The sequence below is a fragment of the Sinohyriopsis cumingii genome, chromosome 12 (genome assembly GCF_028554795.1).
Source record: "Sinohyriopsis cumingii isolate HCF-2022 chromosome 12, ASM2855479v2, whole genome shotgun sequence".
NCBI classification, from domain to species: domain Eukaryota; kingdom Metazoa; phylum Mollusca; class Bivalvia; order Unionida; family Unionidae; genus Sinohyriopsis; species Sinohyriopsis cumingii.
The window spans coordinates 43,759,616-43,786,811 of record NC_142972.1 but is presented as its reverse complement, the minus strand read 5'-3'; the positions used below and the strand labels follow the sequence as shown (position 1 = coordinate 43,786,811).

General features: G+C 35.2%; 1 protein-coding gene across 1 annotated transcript; it reads right to left on the bottom strand.

Annotated features, from left to right (window-relative positions):
- Window positions 1-15,550: 15,550 nt before the first annotated feature.
- LOC149786352 (uncharacterized) lies at window positions 15,551-26,745 on the bottom strand. The gene is made up of 3 exons (XM_089978189.1): window positions 26,667-26,745; window positions 23,041-23,731; window positions 15,551-16,513 (listed from the first exon to the last, which is right to left on the bottom strand). Exons 1-3 carry the CDS (start codon window positions 26,713-26,715, stop codon window positions 16,471-16,473), a joined length of 783 nt encoding a protein of 260 aa, XP_089834315.1. The 5' UTR covers window positions 26,716-26,745; the 3' UTR covers window positions 15,551-16,470.
- Between the last annotated feature and the right edge of the window lie 451 nt (window positions 26,746-27,196).

The window sequence follows — 27,196 nt, the reverse complement described above, 5'->3', positions numbered from 1 at the left end:
ACTTAATCTCAGATAGGGAACGCTTAGAAGGATTCTAGAAATGTGATGGATGATACATTATTATCAACCTTTATTAACGCTACATGACTAAATACCATGTCAATAATATGAAAGTAGCACCAAATTCAGGCTATTGAAACCAAATGATTCCTTTAGTTTTTCACTATATAATTGCATGATAGTTAAAAGTGGCATATCATGGATTATTTAATCGTCATTTTCAACTCCAATCATATTTTCTTAAAATTCTGTTCTTATATATCATGCCAAATGTTCATACACCAAACAAAAAAAACAAAAAAAAAAAAAAAAATTTGGGAACAATCAGAATTGCTCAGTCATTTATGTGAATTCGAATAATAACAGCGTATGCAGTTAAATGAATGCATGCACGTGCATTTAATAGGTTTTATTTGATTGCACCACATATGTTGCGACGAAAAGGGCCTCTCGACAGTAATGAGATGTCTTGCTTATCTTATTATTATTTAACTTTTGTTGTATATACATGTATACCCTTATAATACAAATGTGACCAAATTTCATAATTTATTTTATTGTATCACCTAGATATAGAATTTACATCGAATGACTGAAAGAAAACTATAAATCGGTTTTGTTTAACCCAGACTACAAAAAAGTGTCCTGAAAAAAAAATCAGTTATGGAATATATTGTGATTCCTTCTTTCGAAAAACCTACTTTTACGTTAAAAAAGTTCACATTCTACATCGCAAACTAGCACACCTATCTATTGTAACCACTGTAACAGAGTAATTAGTAAGGCCCGAGATCTGACTGACGAACATAAATAATATGTACAATTTAGGATTAACAGAATTTGACAGATCATATGTCACTTTTTCGTAGATTAACATCCAAAAACACGTGTTGTTCAGCCCAGATTAGTAGATGCAAACTGGGTATTTGTATTTGGACGAAATGTCAATAAAAACAAAAGTTCTACAGCAGGCTGAGCGACATCACAGGTGGTGCTGACTACGGCGCAAGACCATGGAAAAGACATTTGAAAATCACTTTTTCTACTTTATTATTTACATGCGGTTTGGTACCTGCCATTTACACTGAGGCGGGGCATATTTGCGAGCTCCATTGCCCTCTTGTTTCTGCTTTTAATTTATTTATCTCTTTTAAAAAAAAGAAAAGCCATGCAACAGTGTATGTTTAAGAAACCCACCCATCGTATCGCCAGTCTTAGCCAAACTGGTACGGACTGCGTTGTTAATGAAGGTCAGCCCCAGGCTATGTTGTTGTACTCACGTGGGCCTTAGTGGTAGCGTCTCCCGAGGGTTGCCCATGTCTAATACCAGCACAAAGCTCATGTCCAGGTTGCCAGTCATATAGCACCATCATTAGTTACCATCCTGGTGATTCGCCGTCGTAAGTCCTGCTCGACGGCATTTATAGTTGCTTGTGTGGATGGGCTCAAGGGCGCATCGTCAGGGTCAGGATATGCATCTTCCTCTCGCTCACTATCACGCCTTCCTGCAAGCTATTATGGTGTTAGAAGCATTCCTAGGTCATCGCGAAGAGTCCTAGGCTGTTGATGGTCCCATCACGAGATATCAACCACCTTATCCTAGTGATGCAAATTCAGTCGAAAGCGGAGCAGGTTTTTTCCACATTAACCAGTGCGGAGAGGTAGAAAATATGGAGAGGTTGTGGCATGTTTAGCCAACGACAACCTTCATTTCAGGGTAGCTCCATCTTGGTCACCATAAGTTTTGCCTCCAGATGTTAGTGTAGGAAGGATAAACGCAAATTAAGGAAGAGCCCAGCGTATAAACAAACATATACGGACATGTGGCTGTGAAGGCTAGGGTGTCTAAAGATACCCATCGGAGATTCCATTAAGAAAGCTCATGGTGTCTACATCTCAGCCAGTAGCAAGGGCACATAAGCTTGCAATTGTATAAACACACATTGAAAGATCCTCAGTCAGGGCCCGGCTGACCATATACGTCCGAGGCGTCTGATTGACAAGTCGAGCTAACAGTCCATGTCAGCTACATTTTTGTCACAATTCAACAGGTTTATCAGCTTGCGCCGTGTAACTAAGACGCTTACTTTTAACTCCTAGAGGACACAATCGCGAAGCTTGCCCCATCAGACGCTCCTGCATGACACGATTCGCGTATTGGTGTAATTTTTGTTCTCAGCTGCAGCGATCTACAGGAATGTTCTGGTATCGCACTGCAGCAGTTTGCCGGTTGTGTTGATCTGCTCGAGGTGTACATATATGTCGGGACGTTTGAAGACTATGGCGGATCTCCTTACATTGCTCCGATGGACCCGTATGTCTAGGAAAGAATGATCACAGCTAAACAGAGCCGCAAATCAAGACAATATTTCCAAAGGACGTCGGGTAGTGATAGTCGTACTAATAAAAACCTTTCCGATCAATTGGTTGTAGATAATGACAAGCCTAACTTATGTTCGCCAGGATAGTCACATTATAGTACCCACCAAAAATAACGTGAGATATACCGTTTGCAGTAAAGTGGTTATTTCCAAAAGCAGAGGACACATTGTACCAACCAGGTACATATGTGATCTTCCAAAGGTCAACGCGGGTATCAATGTTTTCAATGCAACCGCTTGGGCTAGAAGATTAGTTAGTACAACATTCATCGCCAACAGTAATGTTTCCACAAGAGCTTCGCTTAAATAACAACACAGAGTACGACGCTGTATTACCTCTGCAATACATATACGTCAAGATGTGACGCATTAGCGAGGTCTATGATAGCCTGTAAGTACGTATTTCATACGCATCCGAGAATACATCGCTATTTATGTCTTCATCCTCCGTGACACCACGAACAAAGACCAACGTGCAAAAATTAAGCTGTGCCTGCAAAGCCAGGTCAACATTGACATCTGGTGGGCTGAGTTGTCAGCGTAGGAGACTACATGCAGACAACCAGCCTAATATCAAAATCGGCATAAAGGTGGACTCTTCGAATGACGTCACTATCTTCAGCGTCTGCAAAGACCTGATGATTTCAGTCCAGGAATTTTGAACGCCAAATACCGAGGTATCCAAGCTGACAACTGCGTCAAGATGCGAATATCAGCAGACAATGACGTCGCATTGACAAGCCTGAAGCCTCTATCGCAGATTACGCAAAGCGGTTTAACATATTTCTCGACTTTCAACTGTTTAACGTCCACAAACTCTTCTTCCAGGTTGGGATCAAAGACCGCCGGACGTTTCTGATAACCTTTAAAAGCTACAGGCGCGACATCCAGATCAGTCAGTGTATTCTCTCTTGAGTTTGACTCGGTGACCAGTTCAGAGCCCGTACTAATGGTTTTAAACCACTACATGGGTTTGGCTGTCTTCTTTTACACCCGCCAAGAGCCTTAAGGCCGACGTCCTGCTCTTGGCTTGAAGAACATGTCTCTTATGCCTATGAGCTCGTTCTCAAGACTCTCAATTAAGGTAGCTATCGCAGTTTGGCTCTTATTTTGTTATGTGTCTCCGCAGCCGACGACTACACAGCTATATATATTAGCGTTTGTCTCGTGGTCTTGCAAGGTGTCACGCGCTGCTGGGAGCTACTCGGTTTGACGTTTTTACGCTTTACCGGAATGTGTAGTGTCTCTTGGTGTGCGTTATTCTAAGTTCTGAGATGGTATTCCGCTCTGTATTATTGCCTATATCTCGGCAGTTACGAAGATGGCCCAATAGCGAGAATTCTGACAAGTGAATGCATCTATCGGCAGCAAACGTGCGTGCGATCTTTATATTTGCTGTTTCTGTGCTCTTTGTCTATGAGTGAAAATGTTATTGAGAACCCGAGCTTATTTAATAGATGCTCGCCTTGGTGCTGTGTATACTTTCTAATACGCTTGGTGTGCACCTCGGCTAGGAGAAGGGCAGAAAGAAAAGCCTATTTAAATCAACGGTTGTCTTCGTTTGCGTGTTTACGTTAGCTCACTTGGGAATCTCTGGTGTCATGGAGATGTGACTGTTGCCCTGAAATCGCCAGTACATAAAGATATGGCTCTTGCCACTAAATAATCAATACTGTGAGATCAGTAGCTCCATCGGTTCATACCTCACCTCCTGTCAGCAGTAGCCCTTACCCGTAAACTTCACGAGCATCGAGATCATTTGCTTCCAGGGCTATAACGCTCGGCTGCTACGCAGTTAGAACGTGTTGGTTACGGTGATGTCTTGATGATCTTAGATGTGTTTTGTCAAGTAATACCTTAAGGATCAGGTTCTAATTCACAGTCGTTCTGTTAATCATTCATTGCGGATCTCAGTAAGGTCCGTCGTCATGGACTGGAGCGGATACGAGGGGTCAGTTTATAGGGCATGGCCGACTGGGATCGTGTCTACTTAGTTAACTACCTTATGTATTGTTCCTCATAAACAAGTGTTCCTAATAAAAAATTCTACTGGATCGTCGACTAATGTTCTTCCCACCCACGTGTTAATGATCTATTTACCGTTGTGTCCAGTTTGGAAACTTAAACAATGATTAATGTTTGCTTTTGTGACGGTCTATTAAATATTTTCCTTTTTAATGCTATTTGATATGTCGAAGAATAAATTATTTTCTCACATATGTAACAGACTTGCAAATGTATATCTTAGGAAACTAATAAAAACCACTGACGTGTTTCGGATTTTGTTTTGACAAGTTTAATGCGTAAATATAGGATCTCAAATGTCACAAATATGCCATCAATATAAGATGCACCTAGTCGCGCGTGTATACCATATACATGAATATCGTTCACCTCTTAAGAATTAAGCCTAATTTCTTGATATTTGGCCGATTCAAATTTACCTACATACAACTGAAACATATGTTATGTTTATTCTTGTCACTTGGCAACGATTAACGGAATGCTTAAATGGACATGTGTGTATTGCTATTGGAAATTAAGATTCGGTTTATACAAAATTTACTTTGCCTCTATAAATGATTGTATATATTATCACACGCAATTTCTTGGAATGTTAGAATGATCGTATTTTAATTAGTAAACGCCTCAGCGAATTTTGGTCAGATTTCAGAATTCTAATAACAGAGTAAATATTTTCAAGTCTAAGAAACAAAAGCGTTATATCTTGTTTCCTCAGAGAAAGAGACCATAATAACAACCCAAATACACATATTTCTAAAAGTTACCTCCCTTCGAAGATAACAACGAAGGTTCCCGTTATCTCCATAGCAATGCAATTCGTGCACAATGGTTCATAAAGCTATATATAATTTGCGTTAACAGCTGTATGAATAATATTTGGATAGAATTATCTTCCATATAGACCACGTACATGCTCACCTGTAAGTCGTATCCAGCTGTCAGTTGCACAGATCCACATATGCAGTCGAAGAATACGCCAACAAATATGCAACTATGTATTTTGTTATTCAGTTCTTAGGAAAAATCAAACCTACAACACAGACCTATATCTGCCTGCGCATTATGCGACGGTTGCTCAGGGTCTATAATTTTGTTTGCAATTGGAGCCTACTTATAGGTGAGTGTTTACACAATATCCAAAAAGAAACAGAGGAACACTGTAACTAAAGAAAATTCTTCACGAATACTCATTGCAAACATCGAAGGAAAAAGCAAAACCCAAGTAAAATTCAAATTACAACTAGAACACTAAAAACAGAAAAACGAAACGAAGAAAGCAGAACTTTGTTACAGATTTAGATTTCTAGCATGAACCAGTTGTTATGTTTTATCTCTCGATCGTTTATGTTATAATAGGGGTCATTTCTATTTTAGATCTAACTTGATTAGGGGGCTTGTCAAATAAAATAAGAAGGCAGTTTGTTTCATTTTTCCATCATTCAGTCTTCTCGACCGATTGAAAATAATAATTACCTACCTTATGCAAAAGTCTTATAGATTTTACTCCCAAAAGACCATTCCACTTGTATTTTATATTTAAACTGGGTAATTAAAATGTATCAGTATGAGAAGAATTTGTATTTAAAAGTGGCTAAAAAAGGGGGTGTGGCCACTGTTGCAATATCTGTAATACTTTTTTTTTTATTAATTAATTTTTTCATTAATTAATTCAGCCTTCTGATCCCCCATCCCACCCCACCCGTATACACCTGATAAATATACCATAAATAAAACGTTCCTTGGCCTGGTTGGTTTTAGTATCATACTGCACATGCGTTTAATGTAGTGTTTGAATTTAGTTTGAGAGGAAAGATTCATTAAATTATTTATAGGAATTACAAAGTTCTCATATGACGGTCGAGAGAAAAACGAAATATTTGAGCCTATTGTGAATTCATTAAAATGAAGTTTGGACAATGGCATTATGATCCATCAAGACTGTAGGTATGTCAGCATATTCAGGGTTATGTGTACATCAGCACATTCAGGATCAGGAATTCGTTCGGAACACTTTATTCTCTTGGACTTCTGATATTACTTTTGGGGATTATTTTGGATTTAATTCATTATTACTTTACGTTTCTCTTTAATTTTCGTTTTTAACTTCGAGAATTAAATTATTTTTGAAATTCTACAAAACTTGGTAGCTTTGCTTCTTACTGATACTTAGCTTATGACTATATAGTCGTAATAAGACAAAAGGTAGTTTTTTCGACCAGAGCTCTTTCATGTTTTCGTGAGACATCTCGGTCACGTGATAGTCTTCTTAAATAGTAAGAAAGTATGTGACCTTTTAGCCCATGACCTTTATACAAGCATTTCTAAGAGTGTGTAGGGTGACCATGACCATTTTTTTTACATGTGAACGTTAAAGGAACATGAACTTTAAGACAGCTTTGACTGTACTTTCAATTTAATCGAAATTTTCGTGAAAAGTTTTTCTTCATATTGATGTTAGTTTCTGCACATAATTCGTGAAGCTCTGTTTAAATGAGATATGTTTTTCATGTCGCTATTTTAATGCATTGTGTCCAAACATGACCTTTAGAAACAGTTTATGTGATCTAACCTTAAGAGATCGAAACATATCATTCAATGTAGCTCGTATCTTGAAATCCAAACGCAATATTGCGCTTTGCAGAAGGGATAAATTGTCATTGGAAAAAAGATATAAAGCGACATCATTTTGTCAGGAATGAATCAATAACAGGAACTAATGGAAAGAGGATGTATGGTGTGTGTAGATACTAAAGAAGTTATCAATAATTTCGTTGTTTATCTCTATTCCAACTAAAAATGGATATGATCTAAATGATTAAGGAGTTACAAAATCAAGCATACACTCGGGGAGTAAGTGCATCGTCATGTTCTACGGAAACCTATTTATTTATGTTTACGTCTCGTGTATAAAAATGAACTTAATATGTTACAAATTTTCGATAATTCGCCAATCAGATCGATATACAAGAAAAAGGGAATAATTTCCAATAAAGTATTAAACCAAACAAGAGAACATGACTGTAACTATAAGGATAAACTCGATGGAAAGTTGGACGAAAGTGTTTTGTCCTCGTAATGTATGAAGGGCAATACTTACCGACAAAATTAGGCCATTTTGTTACAGTAATCAATAATAATTGTGTAAAAAAATGATCTTATTAGGAGAACGTTCAGAAAGAGTTATCGTTTTGAATTCGTTTCGTTTTATCTAAGAAAGAGCACTGTTATTAACAACTACAAAACTGGAATGAACATCATTAGCAGATATCTAAACATCAAGCGGAGCTAGAACACCTGATTGTATTATTAGGATTCACTCTCATACTGCTCTAATTTAATTTAGAAAATTGTTTCTACTTTTGTCTATATCTGGAAGTAAATAATTTTGCTATTAATATCCGTAGCACAGATGATTTTTAGGGCTATTAATAATAATATTTTTAACAAAATTTCCTTTGCACTTTTCTAAAACCGCATCTAATATGAATTTTACACAACAATTTAAAAAAATTATATAGTCTGTTCAGCTCAGAATCGCGAATGAAATACGCTTCTGTAGCTCAGTAAATTTTAACATTAGCGTCTCGAAATGTAAATATAATTGATGAATTATCTTCGTGCACGAATGATTTAAGCAATATTTCAATCGACAAAAAGAGCAAATCCATTGGTTCGATGCATACTGAAATCGACATAAAGAGCAAATCCACTGGTTCAATACATACTGAAAAAATGTAGTCTGACCCGAATATTATTCGCGATGCTGCGTTGATCGAGCCACAGTCATAAACAGGACAAAGCCTATCTATTTTAGAAACAGTACTAGCCAGTATATTTACATTGCATTCAGAATAATTTTCAAATCATGAATTGGTTTCCTTTATGTGAGATGGTCCTAATTTTATAACTGGCAAGCAATCCAAGCAAACTAAATGAACTATATTTTAAAAATCAACTGTTTTAATTCTTTTTTTATTAATTAGTTTTTGATATAATATATTTAATTTCAAAATGGTTGGTGGTTCTTCTTCTTCTTATTATTATTATGTTCAGGAAACTTATAAATGATATAAAGTTTAAATAAAAACAGTCTCTTTAAACCGTAGAATACTTGCGAAAAATACAAAGAGAACACTGTCAGAGTAAAATTGCAAAGAGTCTAGACAAATAATAATAAAAACTTGTCTTGAAACTAAACTTGTAAACTCTGTGGAAATCCCTTTCAATACATTTTGACCAAATAAGATTTTTTCACTAAATTATCGTCTATCCTGCTACCCGAGAACCACCGAGAGGTGGAACAGGTCTTTGTGGAACTCGTTGTATAAACTGTAATTTCACAGTTTACGATATCTCATCCACTGAAAGGAAATCGAAGCATGCATGGAGAACATGGACATTTCGCGCCAATTCTCGGAATTGCTAGTTGCAGCGAAGATTATGCGTAATAGGTCGACCCAACTATCATATTTCACAAGGATGGAAAGAATCACGCAATTTTTATATAGTATGTACTTTGGTGACCTCGACGAAGACGAAGATGTGACACTCGTAATTACCGGTGCCAAGGGAAACTACAACCTTTAATTTCTGCAGCGTCGATGACAACTTCGCGTGACCGATTGTTGTTTTCGTGTGAGATTTCTTTCAGTCTTATCCTGGGGTTTTGCAGAGCTATTCCGCAAGTATTAAGTAGCAGCCAAGCATAACAGTTGTCTTAGCTCTGAAAGATAATGAAGAAAATGCAACTGGCCGGGATGAAAACACCAACACAGGTCAGTAGATATCCCAGCATGACTTCATTAATTTGTATACGATTTATCAATGTTATTGGAACACCCGGACCTGCTTAAACAGTCTGTGGTCGACGTGTACTTTAACCTACATGTACTCAGCATCTCTTACCCAATTATAAATTCATTGCTGAAATTAACTCAAACCAAAATCTGTTATTGGAGGACTCAAGTTGTCGAATGAGAGAAATTGATGAGCGGATAATTGAACCTATAACAGAATAACTTTCGAGTTTTCGTCTGCCGAGTTCGCCGCGGAGAAACATGACGATGGTGTATTTCCGTCCCCATGGGCCATTCCGGTGCTAATAGCGTCTGCGGCTCGAATGGATTAAAAAGCGTCCGCGTTAAGGAACGCGGGAACCTCAGCCGCGAGTGCTCTGTAAAAGAGGTTGGACTCTACAAAAATTAAAAGGTCATTGAACACCTTAGAAGACTCAGAACGGAAAGGGTCTTCGGCTTTGATTTCGCCTATGTAGAACTCATAATGAAAAAAATCAAACATTTTCGATGTTTTCCTTTTCTCGGGATTAACTCGCGTCAATGATCCTCCCAACCCTATTCCCTTTGCACATACGGGAAACCGGCATGGTAAATTTGGTTACACCAATAAGCCTGGAACTCATTAAGTGCACCCGCGGCAACACAAACGTAAAGAAACGGAATTTCGTGACGTCGAGAGTCTCCACCGCTGTTTAATTCAACACTGCTATTTCAAACTGGAAGAAATAAACTCAGTATGCTGACATCTCGAATATGGAGCACTGCATGCACTCGAGAAAAGATCTACCCGATGCGCGCTTGTAGATTTGGTATAGAGCCCAATGATAGTATAAGAAATGCCTTTAGACATTAACCAAAAACTGCAATCGTCCAAAGTGGACATCCACGACGTCGCTTTGAAACCACGGTGAACCAAAGCAATACCTCTAGCCGAATTGTAGAGAACGAGAGAATCAATGACTCTGATGCGTCATTGGAAATTATCGAAAAATAAGTTAATGTTGTCAATACTGATACGAAAAAATACGGGAATGTACAAGCCGCATATGTATTATCAGCCCTATCCTCACCAATATGCCTAGTAAATTTGGGGAGGATGGGTGGGGCTTATTCGGAGGAAGAACTACAAAGTTACAACATATTATAATAAAGCGGGAATATTTGGATACGGGGATGTAAGGAGGTCCTTTACCACTCTTTCAAAATAGACGGAAGATTGAGCCGTGTATGTCCGCATAACACCCCGTAAATTGTCCAGTATAATGCCCAGTATAATGTCCGGTATAATGTCCAGTAAAATGTCCGGAATAATGTCCAGTAAAATGTCCGGCATAATGTCCAGTATAATGTCCGGGATAATGTTAAGTAAAATATCCGGCATAATGTCCAGTAAAATGTCCGGCATAATGTCCAGTATAATGTCCTGTATAAAGTCCAGTATAAAGCATGCTTTTCACAACGCCATTACTCATGTCATACAATGTTTGAATTACTATGTACATACAATAAAAGAATCTGAGTTTTGTATCCTCAAAGTTTTGAAATGCAAAGTCCATTAAATGAATGTATTTCTGGTTAATGTAGTTCAATATGCCATGACTTGTTCTTACGCAAGCAAGATCTCATACATATCAATATATTGTATGCACCATAAACCACTGATAGAAAAGGTTGCTCTGTAATCCAATATGTTCTTATTAGGCTGGTCTCAAGCCTTATGCTACCATGAAGCCTCGGGCCTTATGCCATCGTTCTCATTTGATTGTGAAAAGCATAGAAAGTATGTGCGCGATGGTCGCTTCATTACGACTTACAGCAGTCAGGGAGGCGAAAGGATGATTTATACTATAAAATCTTTAACTATCGGCAAACAAAGCGATACGATTCCATTGATACAGTAAGTCAATATCACTATACAATAAAAGGAATCCGTAAGTTGTAGAACATGGCCATAATACTGTGTTATAAATATTATTGAGCTGTGAGATATCAATATTTGATTCAGTGTCGAATCGGTCAATATAATACAACTCAGTTAAACAATGTATTAAAATCAACAAAGCCAATATATGTATAAGACAATTGCAGTGAGTATTTACGTGTATATAAGTGTAATGTGTCCTAAATATATGCATCTCACGAGAGAACGTATATATATATATATATATATATATATATATATATATATATATATATATATATATATATATATATATATATATATATATATCATTATCATTATCATTAATTTCAACTTGTCATGGTAGATTTAATTTGTTCCAGTTGGAACATCTGGAAACAAGTTATCATATTTACATTATAGCTGTATTAGTTTACTCTTTAAATTTGCACCTAGATGAGAAAGTTTCCACTCCAGACTGTTTAATGTTTTTATGAATTCCTAAGATAGATTAAACCAAAGTCACTGCAGTTAGTTTGTATATCATCGTTGACATCGTTACTGTATGGGAGAGGTACGACTAATTTGATTGAATGATTAATTGGGCTATCACTTCAAACATACTCCTTTAATATATTTATATGACATATTTGTTTCAGTTTCCGCTTTCCAGGAGTGTTAATTATTTGATTAAAGTCATGTACACGTACGTTCGTTTTAATTGTATAACGAGCATAAGATTAGGCCGAAGAGGCTTTTGAGATGTGGGCTAGAAGGGTAGAACTCCATCACCAGGTTGAAAACTTTTTTCCTTTGTTTTTCTGTCATAACTTAATTTCAATTTGACTGAGTAGAGTGAGGATTAGTTCTTGTTATTTCACTAGCCTTTGCTATCTAATAAGACATAGTTAAGAAGATTACATTTGTAATCTTCACTTGAAAGAAGTGTCTCTTTTATAATAACTTCATTTGTTCACGGACTATGTCCAAACACCAGTTAAGAAGGTCTAACACTCAATGATTCTTGAACTGATTCCAAGACAGCAAACAACAGTAAATAAATACCTTCATCACATTTTTGTATCAAAGCAATATGACCGAATCATATTCTCCACTGTTTGATGATTTTTGTTTTACAAAACTCCTTGATTCTTGGTGTAATAGATAGAATCCTTAAACTATCCGATGCCTATTTCATGCATAAATTGATGGAAAATTCCAGACATAAAACCTGACCGTTGATCAGACTGGACAGATTTGGGAAGACCAACGAGTGTAAAGAACTTAAGAAAAGTTTTACCATTACCGAACAAAAGAATGAGAGTTAAAATGACCGATGGTCAGTTTGTAAGAAGGATCAGCAAACATCAAAATAACTAATATCAGCAGTTCCACCACACTAAGACATTTATCTCCCCTATAGTGTTGTTTATGCTACGGCGAAATATATAGAGTGTTGCCCATCACTCAGAGCACATTGAACAAATTATTAGCTGGTCCGTGGACTTCAAAGTCGTATTGGAGTAGCATATGAAACTGAAAAACCTTGAATTAAAATTCTTCGATTTATTTGCTGATTATTTTGTTTGTTTCGACACGATATTGATTTAATAGTTTACGTTAAGTAGCACAGACATAGAGACTACTCAGTAGTAGGAGTTGTTATCAGTTATGTTGTATAACAATCCTTCATGTGAGCAAAAAAGCCAGTCTTCTGTCATATAGGTCGCTACATGTGTGTGTCTGTATGTGTGTATGTGTCTATGTCTGTGTGTGTGTGTGTGTGTGTGTGTGTGTGTGAGAGAGAGAGAGAGAGAGTGAGAGAGAGAGATGAAACTTTTCTGAATAGATGAAAAAGTGTGTTAAACTACATCCCTATACTTTAAACGGCTTTATCACTTATGAACATTTAGGAGAGACATACGTGTATCAGATTTCAGCCTTCGAAATAAACAGGTTGTTTGAATAAAATATGCCACAAGCTTGAAAAGAGCGAACATTGTAATTTTTGTCATATTCTTCTTCACAATTGTCAAAGTGAGTAGTTAAATGTTGTAAGAAATATCCGCTTTCACTTCTTTCTTGAATTTCCTAACGATATCTACATTACTTGTAGGATCGTCCTTATCCGTATTAGCCTTTGTATGTTAAGACAATGGGCGAAATATAATGTTCATTTTTACATTTGATACAGCATTATATGAAATATCCGATATTCTACCTGAAATCCATATGCCACGATGCATTGGTTTGCATCTCTGCGTTGATCTTTTATAGTTTGAAATGATATCCGTGTCATTTAATCATTACATCGTTCCACAATCGATCATTCCACAACTGTCATATGAATGTAGAATAAAGTCTTTTGTGTCCTTTTCGAAATATTTTCTTCTCGGCACCCACAACAATAAAGTATATGCACTGAGTAATCTGCTTTACTTAAAATCCTCTAATGGTGTACTGTAATTTCCGGACAAGAATGTCAGAAGCGAAAACGCGCATGTTTCCAACTTCCAACCCCATATTCGCTGGTTACATTTCTAGTAACCGTACATGATTATGGGCAGGATATGCTTTTCTTTTATCAGTGGCAACAAAATGTATTTGGATCGAATTAATTAGAAAGCACTTTCAGAATAAAAAAGAAACGTGTATATGCAGTGATTGAAAGCAAGAATTGAGAAAAAATTATATTTAATCATTGATATCATAGTTTTGTAATAATCATTTGGACTATGACAGGAAACAAATTCATAGTCGTGAGCAATAGGAGAGTATATAGTCTTTTACATAATACAATGTTACTTCTTTAATGAGATAAAATTACATTCAATGTTACAGCAAGTTTTTTTTAATGTCAAACAACGTTCATTACAAACTCTGACCATGATGCTTGTACACATGCACATTTTAACAAATTTGAAAGCGACTGAGTATCCAAGAAAGTACATCTAACAATATCAACTCGGATAACTAGTCTGTATAGAAAGTACATCTAACATCATCATCTAAGACTGTATGATATGTATCTATTAACTCAGATAGTTGGTCTGTATAAAAAGTACATCTAACAAGATCAACTCAGATAACTCGATTGGGATGTGCAACTTACGTATTCTTTTCAATAAAAGATGCATTGCTTCCTTCGCTTGTTCCATGTTATGTTTCAAGACACTTCAATTCACACACACACACACACACACACACACACAAAACACACACAGGCGCGCGCACACACACACACACACACACACACACACACACACACACACACACACACATGTATTGATATATATAGTTACGAATTTATGGTCATAAACTAAGTAACAAAAAGAGTAAAAACGATAAGTTTTGTCAACCTTAACAAACAATTTAATCATCAAATAAATAAATGAACATTTGAGAGGAACTTACATTATTGTGAACTGATAAAAAATAGTCTTAACAAATTTCGATTAAATTGAAAAACAATGAAAGCAACAGACATTCTAAATGATTAGTTGAAATCTAGAGCTGAAAGAACCGGTGCAACATTAAGAATGGCCCTTAATTTGCGGAACGAATTCTGATATTTGTTTTAATAATGAAACCTGGTCTTCTTACTCAATAAATTAGTCATGGCTCAGCAATTATGGTAAAAATAGAATACAATTTCCGATCATGCCCAGCCATATCCAAAAATCACATCAGTTGCTTTTTCTGTTAGTTACAGAAAATACAGGGATAGCTTTAACATTAGCTTATACAAGCTAAACTTGACCATGTCCCACAATATGCCCATAAATGTGAAATAATTTTGGCAAAGCTCACTTTTAGTTCAATTAATCGCCACATTTGCCTTACTAAATCGATTAAAGAATTTCCGGATAGTTTCCAGGTGATCTTTCCAGATGTGACTATATATAGTGACGTTGTCGATGTACGCATCGCAGCCATCTATACCATATACTTATCATGTTGATTAAGCGCTGGAATGCTGAAGGAGCAATTTCTCATACCAAATATCATCCCTTTATATAGGTATGGTCCATCTGGAGTTGTTAAGGACCCCCCCCAAAAAAAAAAAAAAAACGAAAAAGAAAAAAAACCAAAACATTCCTGTCTGTAAGCGGTATCTTTTTGGTAGTTCAAACTTGGTGACACGTTTTGCATTTCAAATTCTGTGAATAAAGTCTTACATTTTTGGTAACGGAAAAGAGTCTGTTTTTTTGACACTTTTCTGTTTTCTGCAGTCAGTGCACATACAAAAAGTTTTATCTGGTTCGGCACAGCAATACGCAGCGAACTCCATTTACTTTTTCTAGGTTCAATAAAGAAAGTCATTCTCTGATAAATATTCAGTATTATTTTTGAAACATTCCTTCTTGAAAGGATCCATGATGTAAGGATTCTGTTTAACGGACTTAGATATTACAATTTCAACATCATTGTAGATCTTGTTTGTTCAAGTTGGAACATCCGAGAACAGGTGTTCATGTTCACATACTAGCTGCTTTTACTCAGTTATTTTCCGGTGGCTGTAGACGTGAAAGTTCACTGTCCAGATTTTTTAATATTGCCGAATTCTGACTGGTTCAACTAAAGCCACTATAATCAGGTTGTACGTTACCATAGAACATTTCACTGTGTTGGACAGGTACCATAATATTGAGTGAATGATTAATATGGATATCTCATCAACCTATTCCTTTAATATATTTATAAAGCAGAGTTGTTTCTGTTTCCATCTTTACCCCGGAGTATTAATAATATAATATGTATCGCTTTCTTTCGAACTTTAAAAGGACTATAATATCTAGAGTGAAGACTATTTTAAAGTATGGCCAGAGAAACAGTGCTTTATTACCAGGCTGAAAATTATGTTCATTGTAGTTTTGTCCCGTTTTTTTTTTTCTTTTTTTGAGTGAGTAGAATGAAAATTACTTCTTTCTACTTCACAATCAGACAAACACACACACACACACACACACACACAAGAAGATGAACTTATGAATCTTGTTCAATGAAGTTTCTCTTTTAAGGTTTCCAATGGTCCCTGGATAACTGGCCTAAAAGAACTAAACCGGCCATTTGACAAACAAAACAAGATCTACAACATTTGGAAACAGCAGTTTTATTTCCTAGTAAAACAAAATGATGTAAGAGCTTGTGATAGGTTTTATTGTTTCCTTAATGACCAACCAAGGTTGTTTCATGGACAAAAATAAAAATGTACTGTCTATACGACTTAGGAACAACAATAGCTCACCGACCACTCGTTATCGGCAGGTACTTCAGGTGGTTTTCATAAGGACATCATTTTTCAGAAAATATCGGTGTCTCTGCGGAATCAACTTCGCTCATAGCGCTCTGAAACAAACAGGTCATCTCAGAATCTTGTTCCTGTACGACGACAAGTGATTGTTGTTTGTCTTCCTGATTAGAAATAAGATACTGTGTATTTAAATAAGGATCACAATGAGTAATACCTTTTAATCGATGAATATTAGCAGCAAACATGACCTCGTCAAAAGCCTGACCAATAAATGTGTTAGCCAAAGGAATAATTTCCTGATCAATTGTATTCTCAGGACTCTTTTCGACATAAGTCTAGTGCACAAAGTATAAATTAGGGATTTACATTTCAATAAGATCAACCTTTTGACCCAGTGAAGGCTTGGCAGGTACAAGTGGATTAACCACAGCATTACCTCCACCTAAGGCATTGCCTAGCAATAAATGAACACCCTCAATGGAAAAATAAAACACAGCTCCAATAGTCACAGGTCCGGAAATAATGGCTAATGGAAAATTAACACAATGACAAAGCGCACTTTACACCATGAATGAGAACACTTTCAAAAGAAGAAGACTTCTCCGACTAAGGTAAAATACCTGATAATAAACGACTATGAGAAGCTCTTGTGTCCCTTGATATTTTGATATGGATAGGATTGTTAGAATATCTAATAAGTAATTCAGACGCTTTCGACATGCATGGCTCATAATTCTCCATAAAAATATCAGACTAGGGTTTTGTTTGACTCTTCAAATGTATTGCTTTCAATACACGACTGTGACCTTGACCTCTCAGAACCTAAATCATTCGCAATAGCTCTGTTTTTGTTCTCTTGCCTATTTGCCTGTTTCTAATCAGTTTTCTCATCAGTTTGATTCTTTTAAGTAGTGCCAGATTGAAATTTGTAAGTCCTCGTTTGAGACTGAGACTGAGGTGGTTTCTTACAAAGCGTCTGCTGAGAGGAAAACGTATTGAGAAATAAAATTTTATGAGTCAAAGAATATTCGTCCTATATTCGAGTACCATTTTCTATAGTGTCTGCCTTGTGTTCATCAAGGTAAATCTTCACATCGCAATGGACGCAATTCTAGAGCTGTTCGATTAATATGAGTTGTCTGAGTTTATTATTTTATTTATCAATCTTTTTAGATGTACACCACCTGTCAAATATTTTTCCCTAGCAAACTCGACCGGGTTTGGCTATTTTCTTTCCTGCAATTTCGAAACCTCTCAGGTATTAATAATAACCCTTAAAGATACGTTCCTTGATCAACCAGAATCAATACTCGCTTCTACTGACAGAAAGATATACACTTTACAAGCTTTGCCAGTAAGTACACTCTGTAATAACAAAATTCAGTGCTCTCTTGGCCACTTTAAATTATGGGCTATTATTTCAAAATGCAAGACATATTGCTCTACATCTTTTTCTTTAAAATTTTATATTTTTGATAACATAAAATACGACCTTCCTCCATGGACTTCTTTCTGTTTGCAAGTTTTAATCTTTTAATTTTAATTGCATTTCCATTTATTTCTTCTTTTGTTTTTACAATTTCACTGAATCTCTCTTTCGTATCTGCATTTGCATTTGTCGCTCTTCCCTTGCTTTTTCTCTTTCATCCCTTAACATTTCCAGTTTCATCTGCACTTTCTTACTTCCTTTTACATTTTCAATTCCATCTGCATCTCTCTTCTTTTGCATTTACCGCTCTTCCCTTTCCCTTTCTTTTTCTTCTGTTGCATCTGCATATGCCTCTTTATTTCTTTTCTTGCCTTTGTATCTCTCGTTCTTCTTTTTCATTTTAAGGCTGAATTTTTCTAAGCACTGTGTCCGTCTGGTATTATGCTTGTACTTTTTTAAATTTTGTTTCTGAGATAGATTGAGATTTACTAATTAAATTTAAAACGCTTCCAAAGAAAATGTCCTTTTGTACCAATTACTTTACTTGAAAATTTTAAAGTTTATGTTGCACCAAAGACAATTTTTTTTCTGAAAGAGAACAGCTTTTGGCAGGCCCCAGCAACTCGTCCATTTTTAAAAATTCCAACCCTTCCTATCGGATTGAAAACAAATCTCTCCACACTAGATGACATTGTGAAAGTTTGTTGGTTTCTCTCTGTAAATCAAAAGACAAGGGACAAAGAAATTTCCTAACTAAAAAAGGTGTTCTGAAATATGTGAAAGAAATCCTTACCCCGGACTGGCCCCAATTTATGTTACGGTTCGCTATGGTCATGATGTAAGTAACAATAAGAAAAAAGCAAAACCTTTTATATAACTAAAAAAACGATTCAATTATCAAAGTAAAAAAATGAAACTTTACGAGGAACTAACCGTATTATAAACTGAATCGAACAAAATTCTGAAAAGGTTTATTAGAGTCTAAAAGAAAGGAATTTTCAGTGTAAGTTTCATATCAAAGAATATATTAGTCTTCCAATAGTCCTGTCGTGTCAAAATGGCGCTTTCTGGAACTCCTTTGAATAATTGACAAAAGGGCAATGTCTATTTCCGGGGAATATTACAAACAAATGTTTCATTTCAAGTAATATCAAAATATAGCACACAAATTCTTTTTCAGACTCGATCTTACAAAAAGACTACAAGAAATAAGAATAACAAAATTGTCCAATCCTGTGAACATACAGGTGAAAGGCTAAAATAGACTATGTGAGAAATCGCAAACAGACACAAGCGTAAATATTCTTACACAATATAACCCATCCAATGGGAAATCGCTTAATTCCACTAAGAACCCACCTGACCGATCGGTCAAATGGGAAACAGCCCGAAACGTGTCATCATGTTTACCACTAATATTATTATTAGCAACTGCGAACATGTGCTAGGCATCTATTTATTAATCCTGTGCAATGCTATATTAATTTCTTATGACTTTGCCTAAGCAAGTGTGAAATCTACAGAGTTAATATTACGATTCTATATTTTAAAGTACTAAAAATACGATAAGATCATTTTGGAAAGAATTCGCACCAGTTTCGAATTCGAATATTACAGAGTCGTCTGTATATAATGCTATTACAATTAACAACTTGAGATATCTTGCAGTTTCAAACCCGCTAAATTTATATTCACTTAGCAACATATATTATTTTGCAAGAAAGATTCCAGATCGTCAATGAATAGCCAAACGTATTCACAAATAATGTAAATGGCATGTTTAGAGAACTGTTCCAATTTGAATCTTAACAAAATGTCCTCTTTGATGATTGCCAGAGAACAGTCTGTTTGTTTTTTCTTTTTCTAAATTTGTGTGTGGTTAGGCATGTAGAAAATGTATAAACGCGCACTGACTGTATTGCTGCACACTAGTGTCTCCGTGACGTCACGCAGTGTTAGCCAGTATAGATATGATGTCTTGTACTGGTTCTCTGCTTATTTAATCAGTTAAGTAGAGGATATCTACGTTTCCGTGTAGATATTTCACCGCGAAGTTGGAATATTGTATTGTCACGAGTCTTACAATTTTTACTACATTGATAAAAGAAGTTGCAAGGCTTTACAATTAGTTGGGACAGCGACGTTTTAAAATTTAGTTTGTACATGTTGTGGTTCAAATTGTAGATTTTGTCACAAAAAAGGCTTTATGCACACAAAAATGAAGACATTTTTAAATGTTAACATATTTCATGCACAACTTGATCCGACTGGGTCGGAATAACGAGGAATAACAGCTCGGTTTTATATGAGAGCCGTTATAGCTTAGTATCTTTAAACATAATATTTTAACGATTGTGAGCTTACACGTAAGGATTATCGTTGTTCATTTTGCTTATTTGTAAATGGAAAAATAATTTTTTGTGTGGCCTTAGGGGACTCTATATTATTTTTGCATACCTAATTTATGTTTGCAAATTTGCATATTCATCGCCTGTGTTGTCCATCGTTGACACCGTGATGCAAATCAAAATTATTACTTCAGAAATCGTATTCCTATATTTTAATCACGACTTTTTTGCTATAAAATGTGTGCCGTTTGTCTTAGAGTATGACAGGTATACATTATTGTATGGGTGACATAGCAAAAGGTCAGTCACTATTATTCATATTGGAAAAACAGTTATGAAATGTTAATACTTGAACTCTACATTTTGCTTTTTAGAGTTCATTTTTAGGCATTTCTTGATGACACAAAACTGACTGAATAAATAGAGGGTCTACATCTGGCGCATTTTAGGATCAGTGCATCCTGATGTTGAGGTAGAAAGAGTTGAAAAGAGAGAGAGAGAGAGAGAGAGAGAGAGAGAGAGAACGAGAAAAAGAAGAAAAATGAAATAGGCCTAAATATGGAAATACAAATCTGAATAACACACACGAAGACAGACACACTTCTTAAATGGAAAAAGCAAGTAGTTCCAAAGGAGATATCACCACTGTGGTGAAAAAAGTGGTATTGCCACTGCCGCGGTATATTTTTTCTCCAACTGATAAATTTCAGTATCTCACTCACCTAATATATAACAATCACAGTAAGTCTGTGTGGAAGTTTATAAGTAATATTTGTGTAGATATAATAATTCGCACCTGCTATCATAAATTTAAGCTTATGGTTCATTGGTAAGTATTGATACGACTCAATGGTCTCAAACTAAGTAACAGGAAAAGTAAAACCACGAAGCTTTGTAAAATTCAACAAATACTTTAATTCCCTAGAATACAAAGTAAACATTTTGTTAAAAACTTATAGTATCGTTATTTAACCCCACCCACCCTAACCGTAAAAGTTTAGTAATAAGTCCAAAAGTTTGGTTCTTTAGAATGAATTCCTGGTGTTAAATCCGCTGATATACCAATAGCCATGTATCACAATGATATAATCCAGAATGTCTTTGAAGGAATTCACAATAATTCCAACATAGTGCTTTAGTCTAAATGTCAATGAGCACTTTTTAATTCCAACTAATAAAACGAATAATTTAAAAAAATAATTCTTCTTAAATTATAAATGAACATAACTAAAAATGATTCCAGTATAGACGGATCTTCAGATGCGAACGAATATTTCGGTCATTTCCAGTGGAATTGTTCATCTAATTCGCAAAAGAGATCAAGATGAATTTTGTCCTTGAATGCTTATTACAATATATATATATATATATATATATATATATATATATATATATATATATATATATATATATATATATATATATATATATATATATATGAAGCATGTAGTCATATAAATAGAGTTGTATATAAGAGATATAGTAACTATTTTGACTGACCAGTGCTTAATCATGAATTACATAATTTCTGATTTTATATTTATAGTGTTACCCTTGATAAAGTAGATATCTCTTTTCCCTTACGGAGATATTCAGTAAATTAATCTGCTTATTTCATTTGCATTGAGCTGCATATGCATGGAAATATGTAGTTACCTTTCCTTTTTATATTATGTACTATAGACGACAATACCTTGTTGTCTACAGTAGTATCCACTGTTCAATTAAATTCAATTAATTGAAAAGATGTATTCGCACAGTCAGTTTTGTAAACTGTGGTTTCCTGTATTATCCGTCGTTCAGTTCAATTCAGTTAATTGAAAAAATGTATCGAAACAGTCCGTATGGGATATTATTTACTTTATTATCGGATGTTCAATTCAATCCAATTAATTGAATCGATGTATTCACACAGTCAATTTGGTCTATTGTTGTTTGCTGTATTATCCGTCTTTCAATTCAATTAATTAAAAAATATAACCAAACAGACTGTTTGGGCTATTGTTATTTGTAGTACTATCCTTCGTTCAACTGAATGCAATTCATTAAAATATATATCCATACAGTCCTTTTGGGCTGTTAGAATAAATAATGACTTTATATCCATCTCCAATACCATCATAACTACTAACACTACCATAGCAACACCAACAGCAACAAAAACAACATAAACATCAACAACAAAATTATCAATAACAACAACAACTATTACTAATACTAATACTACTAACACTATTACTAATACTCGAATGTGTCATTTGCAGATGCATTCCAAGAGGTGGAGAGGTTTGCTGCGTATCATGGTCCACTATTATAATCTTCAGCAGCCAGCTACCGATTGGAAACTGGACCAGGCCTAAGGCTATGCGATCGGTTAGTATGGATGTGAACATCTTCAACAAAAATTGTTTATGAATGCCCAGAAAGATGCGAAAAGTTGTTTATGAATACCCAGAAAGGGACAATAAATGTTGTTTATAATACTTATAAAGTGGCATGAAAATTGCTCATAAATACCCACAAATGTACCATAAATATAGACAGGAATAGCTAATATACCCACAACATGCACCCATCTTTCACAACCAAACTGAACTGCAGACATACTTCGTAAGATTTACAAAAATTTCATCATCTGTACCAGCCATTACAGACATAATAAGTTGTACCTTCCTCAAAGATATCATTGCCCTATATGTACTCAACTTTATTATGAGAAGTACTGTGAGGTATCTAATCTTCGTTAAATAATCACAACTCAACACCACAACACACACACACACACACACACACAGACACACACACACACAGAACCCACCGGCACACCCATGTACATACTACTATTAATAATAATAATAATAATAATAATAATAATAATAATCATGGAAACACAAAGCATCAAATAACTTGCCTGATGAGCTGGGCCAATTTACGGTACTGCATGCGTCTCGCATTTTTGAGATTTCATTCGGTTTATTGAATACATTGTTTAGGACATTCAAGCACGTGATTCGCCCAGTGAAGTACCTACTCTCAACGTCCTGAGAACCACCGATTCGTAGCGTTCCTGGCAGTACCGTGTCAACGTTGTCTGGATAATTGTTGTCGTCATCGGGCACTAACGTGGAATTAATGATGACTGCTAATTTGCCGTTACTCTGGTCACGGGATACAGAAAGCGCAATCCACTGGTCGGATACGATTTTCCCTGGAAAAGAAACAGTTCCGTAGTTGATGGTACCATTTCCTCCTGTGAAAGAAACCAGTAATGTGCTTCCATTCAGATCAATTTTGATATCGCTGTTAAGTTTTGACCAGTTTGACGCTTTGTAATGCAAAATCGTTCCTTGAAGAGGCGCTTGAGGATACACAAATACCACAAACGCTATGTCGTCAGTGATTCGGCCACTTGGTATGGGTATATCAATGTAAGAACTTCGGCACCCTTTTATCAAGAAGGAGTCATACTGTAAGTCTGGGTGACCACTTGCGTATCCAACATTTCCTTTGACCCCAGATAATTGATTGGCTGCTATCGCCATCACTTCTATATTTTTTCCGAGCGGATATGTGTAAGTAGAATCAACAGAGTAAACATCTGAAAAAAATAATTAAAAGTTTTTAAATGTTCATCAAACTTTATCCGTGCATTATTTGCATAAAAAAATCATTACCAGACAATTCGAAACTTCATAGTTGATAAATTTACTTGTATGGACACTAATACTAGAAATCTGGAAAGTAATCGAATATAAGAAATATAAAAAATTTGTATATGAAACTGAAATTAGGAATTGCACACAAGTTGCTTACATCGATGCTGACAGAAAGTTTCCTTTCTGTATTACATATTGATAAATATTGTACAATGCTACCCTGACATATGTCATATGCTCATATGCCTATTAATTAATTATTAATCGGATTGTCTAAAGTCAAAGTTTTTCATACATACGTACATACATACGTACATACATACATACATACATACATACATACATACATACATACACATTCACACACATACACACACACACACAAACACACATACATACATACATACATACATACATACATACATACATACATACATACATACACATTCACACACACACACACAAACATACATACATACATACATACATACATACATACATACATACATACATACATACATATTGATCTGAGCTTCTTTTAAGTGTTGTTGTAATTTCTCATTTACAGGTTATGTATCAAGAAAGAATTTAGAACAAATGCCTGTTTATTTACCATTAAATTCCATACTTGTTAATTGTAGCAGCATCGCAAGACGCATATCTTTATAGTTAACTGATTAACTATTCTGATGACTTTAATCACAATTCAAAAACCAGTTCAACCCGAAGCTGTGTTTGACGAAAGACAACTATGGTCACGTGAATATTGCACGCTGTCCCATTGGCCCAGTATGAAAAAGTTAAGTCTTGTAAGTCAGTTAAACATTTTGGGGATTATGTTGAACAACATTGAACAGCTTGTCGATGAAGGTAGTGGTAATTGGTATGGTGAAGAGTTTCGAAAGGTACAAATTAATTAACCATATATTATAGCATATATTAAATTGAAGACTTGAGATCAAGAAAACTTTGGTACTTTTCTTGGAGAGTTATATAAACCTACATACATTATTTAAATTACTCGTCTTCCCATATCACCAAGTATGACAACTGTGTTTGTAAAAGACGTATACCCAATTTCAGACAAGAATGAAAGCTTGCTAAAATTCAAAACGTTATCAAACTCACAGAAACAAATATTCAGTTCTTCATAGTAAAAAAATTAACATCGATTTAAAACCTCATTTGCCCAAGTCTAGTGGTTCAGCGTAATTGTTCTAACAGCGATGCATAAAAATACAATCCAAACGTAAAATAAACTTATCGATAAAAATAATTAAAATATATAAAAGTTGTAATTATGTCATTTGTATATGTATTGAAACCAGCCTACCAGATGTAATTTGAGTACTTGTTTGCATAAGTTCGATAACAATGTGAACAATTAAATAATCAGATTCTCAGAAGTAAATGAACAATTTTAAAATAAATCAAATAGATCTAATTCAAAGAATTCAAAGAGATTGAAATATTGATACGAAGTGTCTACGAAACTATTGTATTTAACCTAATAGTGCCAACAATTTCCAGGGACGGACCGGACAGTGCTAAAATGATACCATCGCTAAAGCGCGGACGGGAACAATTTCAGTATCAATATCTTGCATGCCTGCACGCCATACCAATTACCATTGTAATCTTCGTGAAACTTCGGTATTTTCAATTTTTGGGCACATATTCAACTACATAACAATGAAAAGTATAGATATGGCAGAGAATTTCAATGTAGAAGGCAGACAATTTTATGTTAATAGTGGCACACCCATATTAAAGACATAATAGTTAACTATGAAGTATATAGTAAAATGTTGTTCAGTTCTCCATGATACTGGTATGCATGTCGTGTACGATACGTTTTTACAGAAGGTATTAACGGGAAACTAAAGAAGAGATTGAGTAACTCAGATTTTTCTTGACGTAATGTCAAACGAATATTAAGCTTTGAATTTGTGATGCAGAAATAACATATGGTTTATTGTAAAATAAACCAAAGCGGTTTGATCGAATGAAGCCAAAAATCTTTTGTATTCAAATTGTGTTAAGACTCTTTCTTCAGGACAGGCAACTGCACTGGTTGATATTGTATTTGTTAACCGATCTCTGTTGAACTGATGAAGATGAAGGAGCACACAAACGGATAGTTACTGAGGTTATGTTGAAAACTCCGACAGACAGATCGATGAAGAAGGCAACCATCTATGCATCCATAAACAGATCCATCTATCAATATATATTTGCATCCATCCAATAAGAAAGTAAACGATAAAAGAAACCACTGATTCGTAATGACGATGATGACGACGACGATGATGATGATGCGAGAACAAGAGGAAAAATGTTAACGGACACTAGCATAATGTATCGACGATAAAAATTACTTTGGTTTTAAATTAAACTCGACGAAAATATACAGATTGTAACAAAACTAGGAATGAATTGTTGCTCGTTATACATGTGCAATAACATTTGTTTAGATTTTAACATAACCAGCTGTTGAGTTAGTCATCCCCTAAGTAGTTAGAATCTGTTCGAATTCCGATTCTATTAAACTATTGAAGACACTTGATACTGTCCTCTGACAGTGTTGCAATACTGATTCGACAAAGAAATATTCGTGACCTCGGAAAAGTTTTCTTTCCATTTCCCAAGATAGAAGAACAATTGCATTTATTTATTATGACTGCAATATTTCTCTCTGGAAATGAAATTAATATTTTTATCAGAGTGTATAAACTGCCCGATTCCGTTACAAATTTCTATAGAACAATAACATGCGCTTGATCTAGTAGCGTGATTCTAGCTAACTGAACATTCAACATAATTACAAATATCAATTAGGATATTAAATCCAATGTTGATCATTTGAGCTACACGTACCTGTTAGCGACAGCAGCAGAAATAGGCACAAAAACAACACTACATCCATCGCTTTCTAGTTCAATTCTCCAACTCAGGAAGCTCTCAAATGTGCTTAACAGTTTAGTCAATTGTATACTAAGTGGCATACGGCCAATGGGACAGCGCGCAATAGTCACGTGACCATCGTATTCATTTGTCAAACGCAGCTTCGGGTTTAACAGGTTTTGGAAGTAAACTCATTAAAATAGTTAATTATATCACTATCACAACACGAGTATTGCTATAATTAACAAGTATGGAATTTAATGGTAAATGAAAAGACATTTGTCCTAAGTTCGTTCTTGATACATAACCTGCGAAAAGAAATAAAAAATATCACTGAAAAGAAGCTCAGAACGAGAACGATGTGTATGTATGTATGTATGTATGTATGTATGTATGTATGTATGTATGTATGTATGTTGATATGTATAGTACAAGTCACACGGTTCATGTAGACACACAACACCGACTATTTTAGTAATGGCTGTCATTTTTTAGAATTTGAT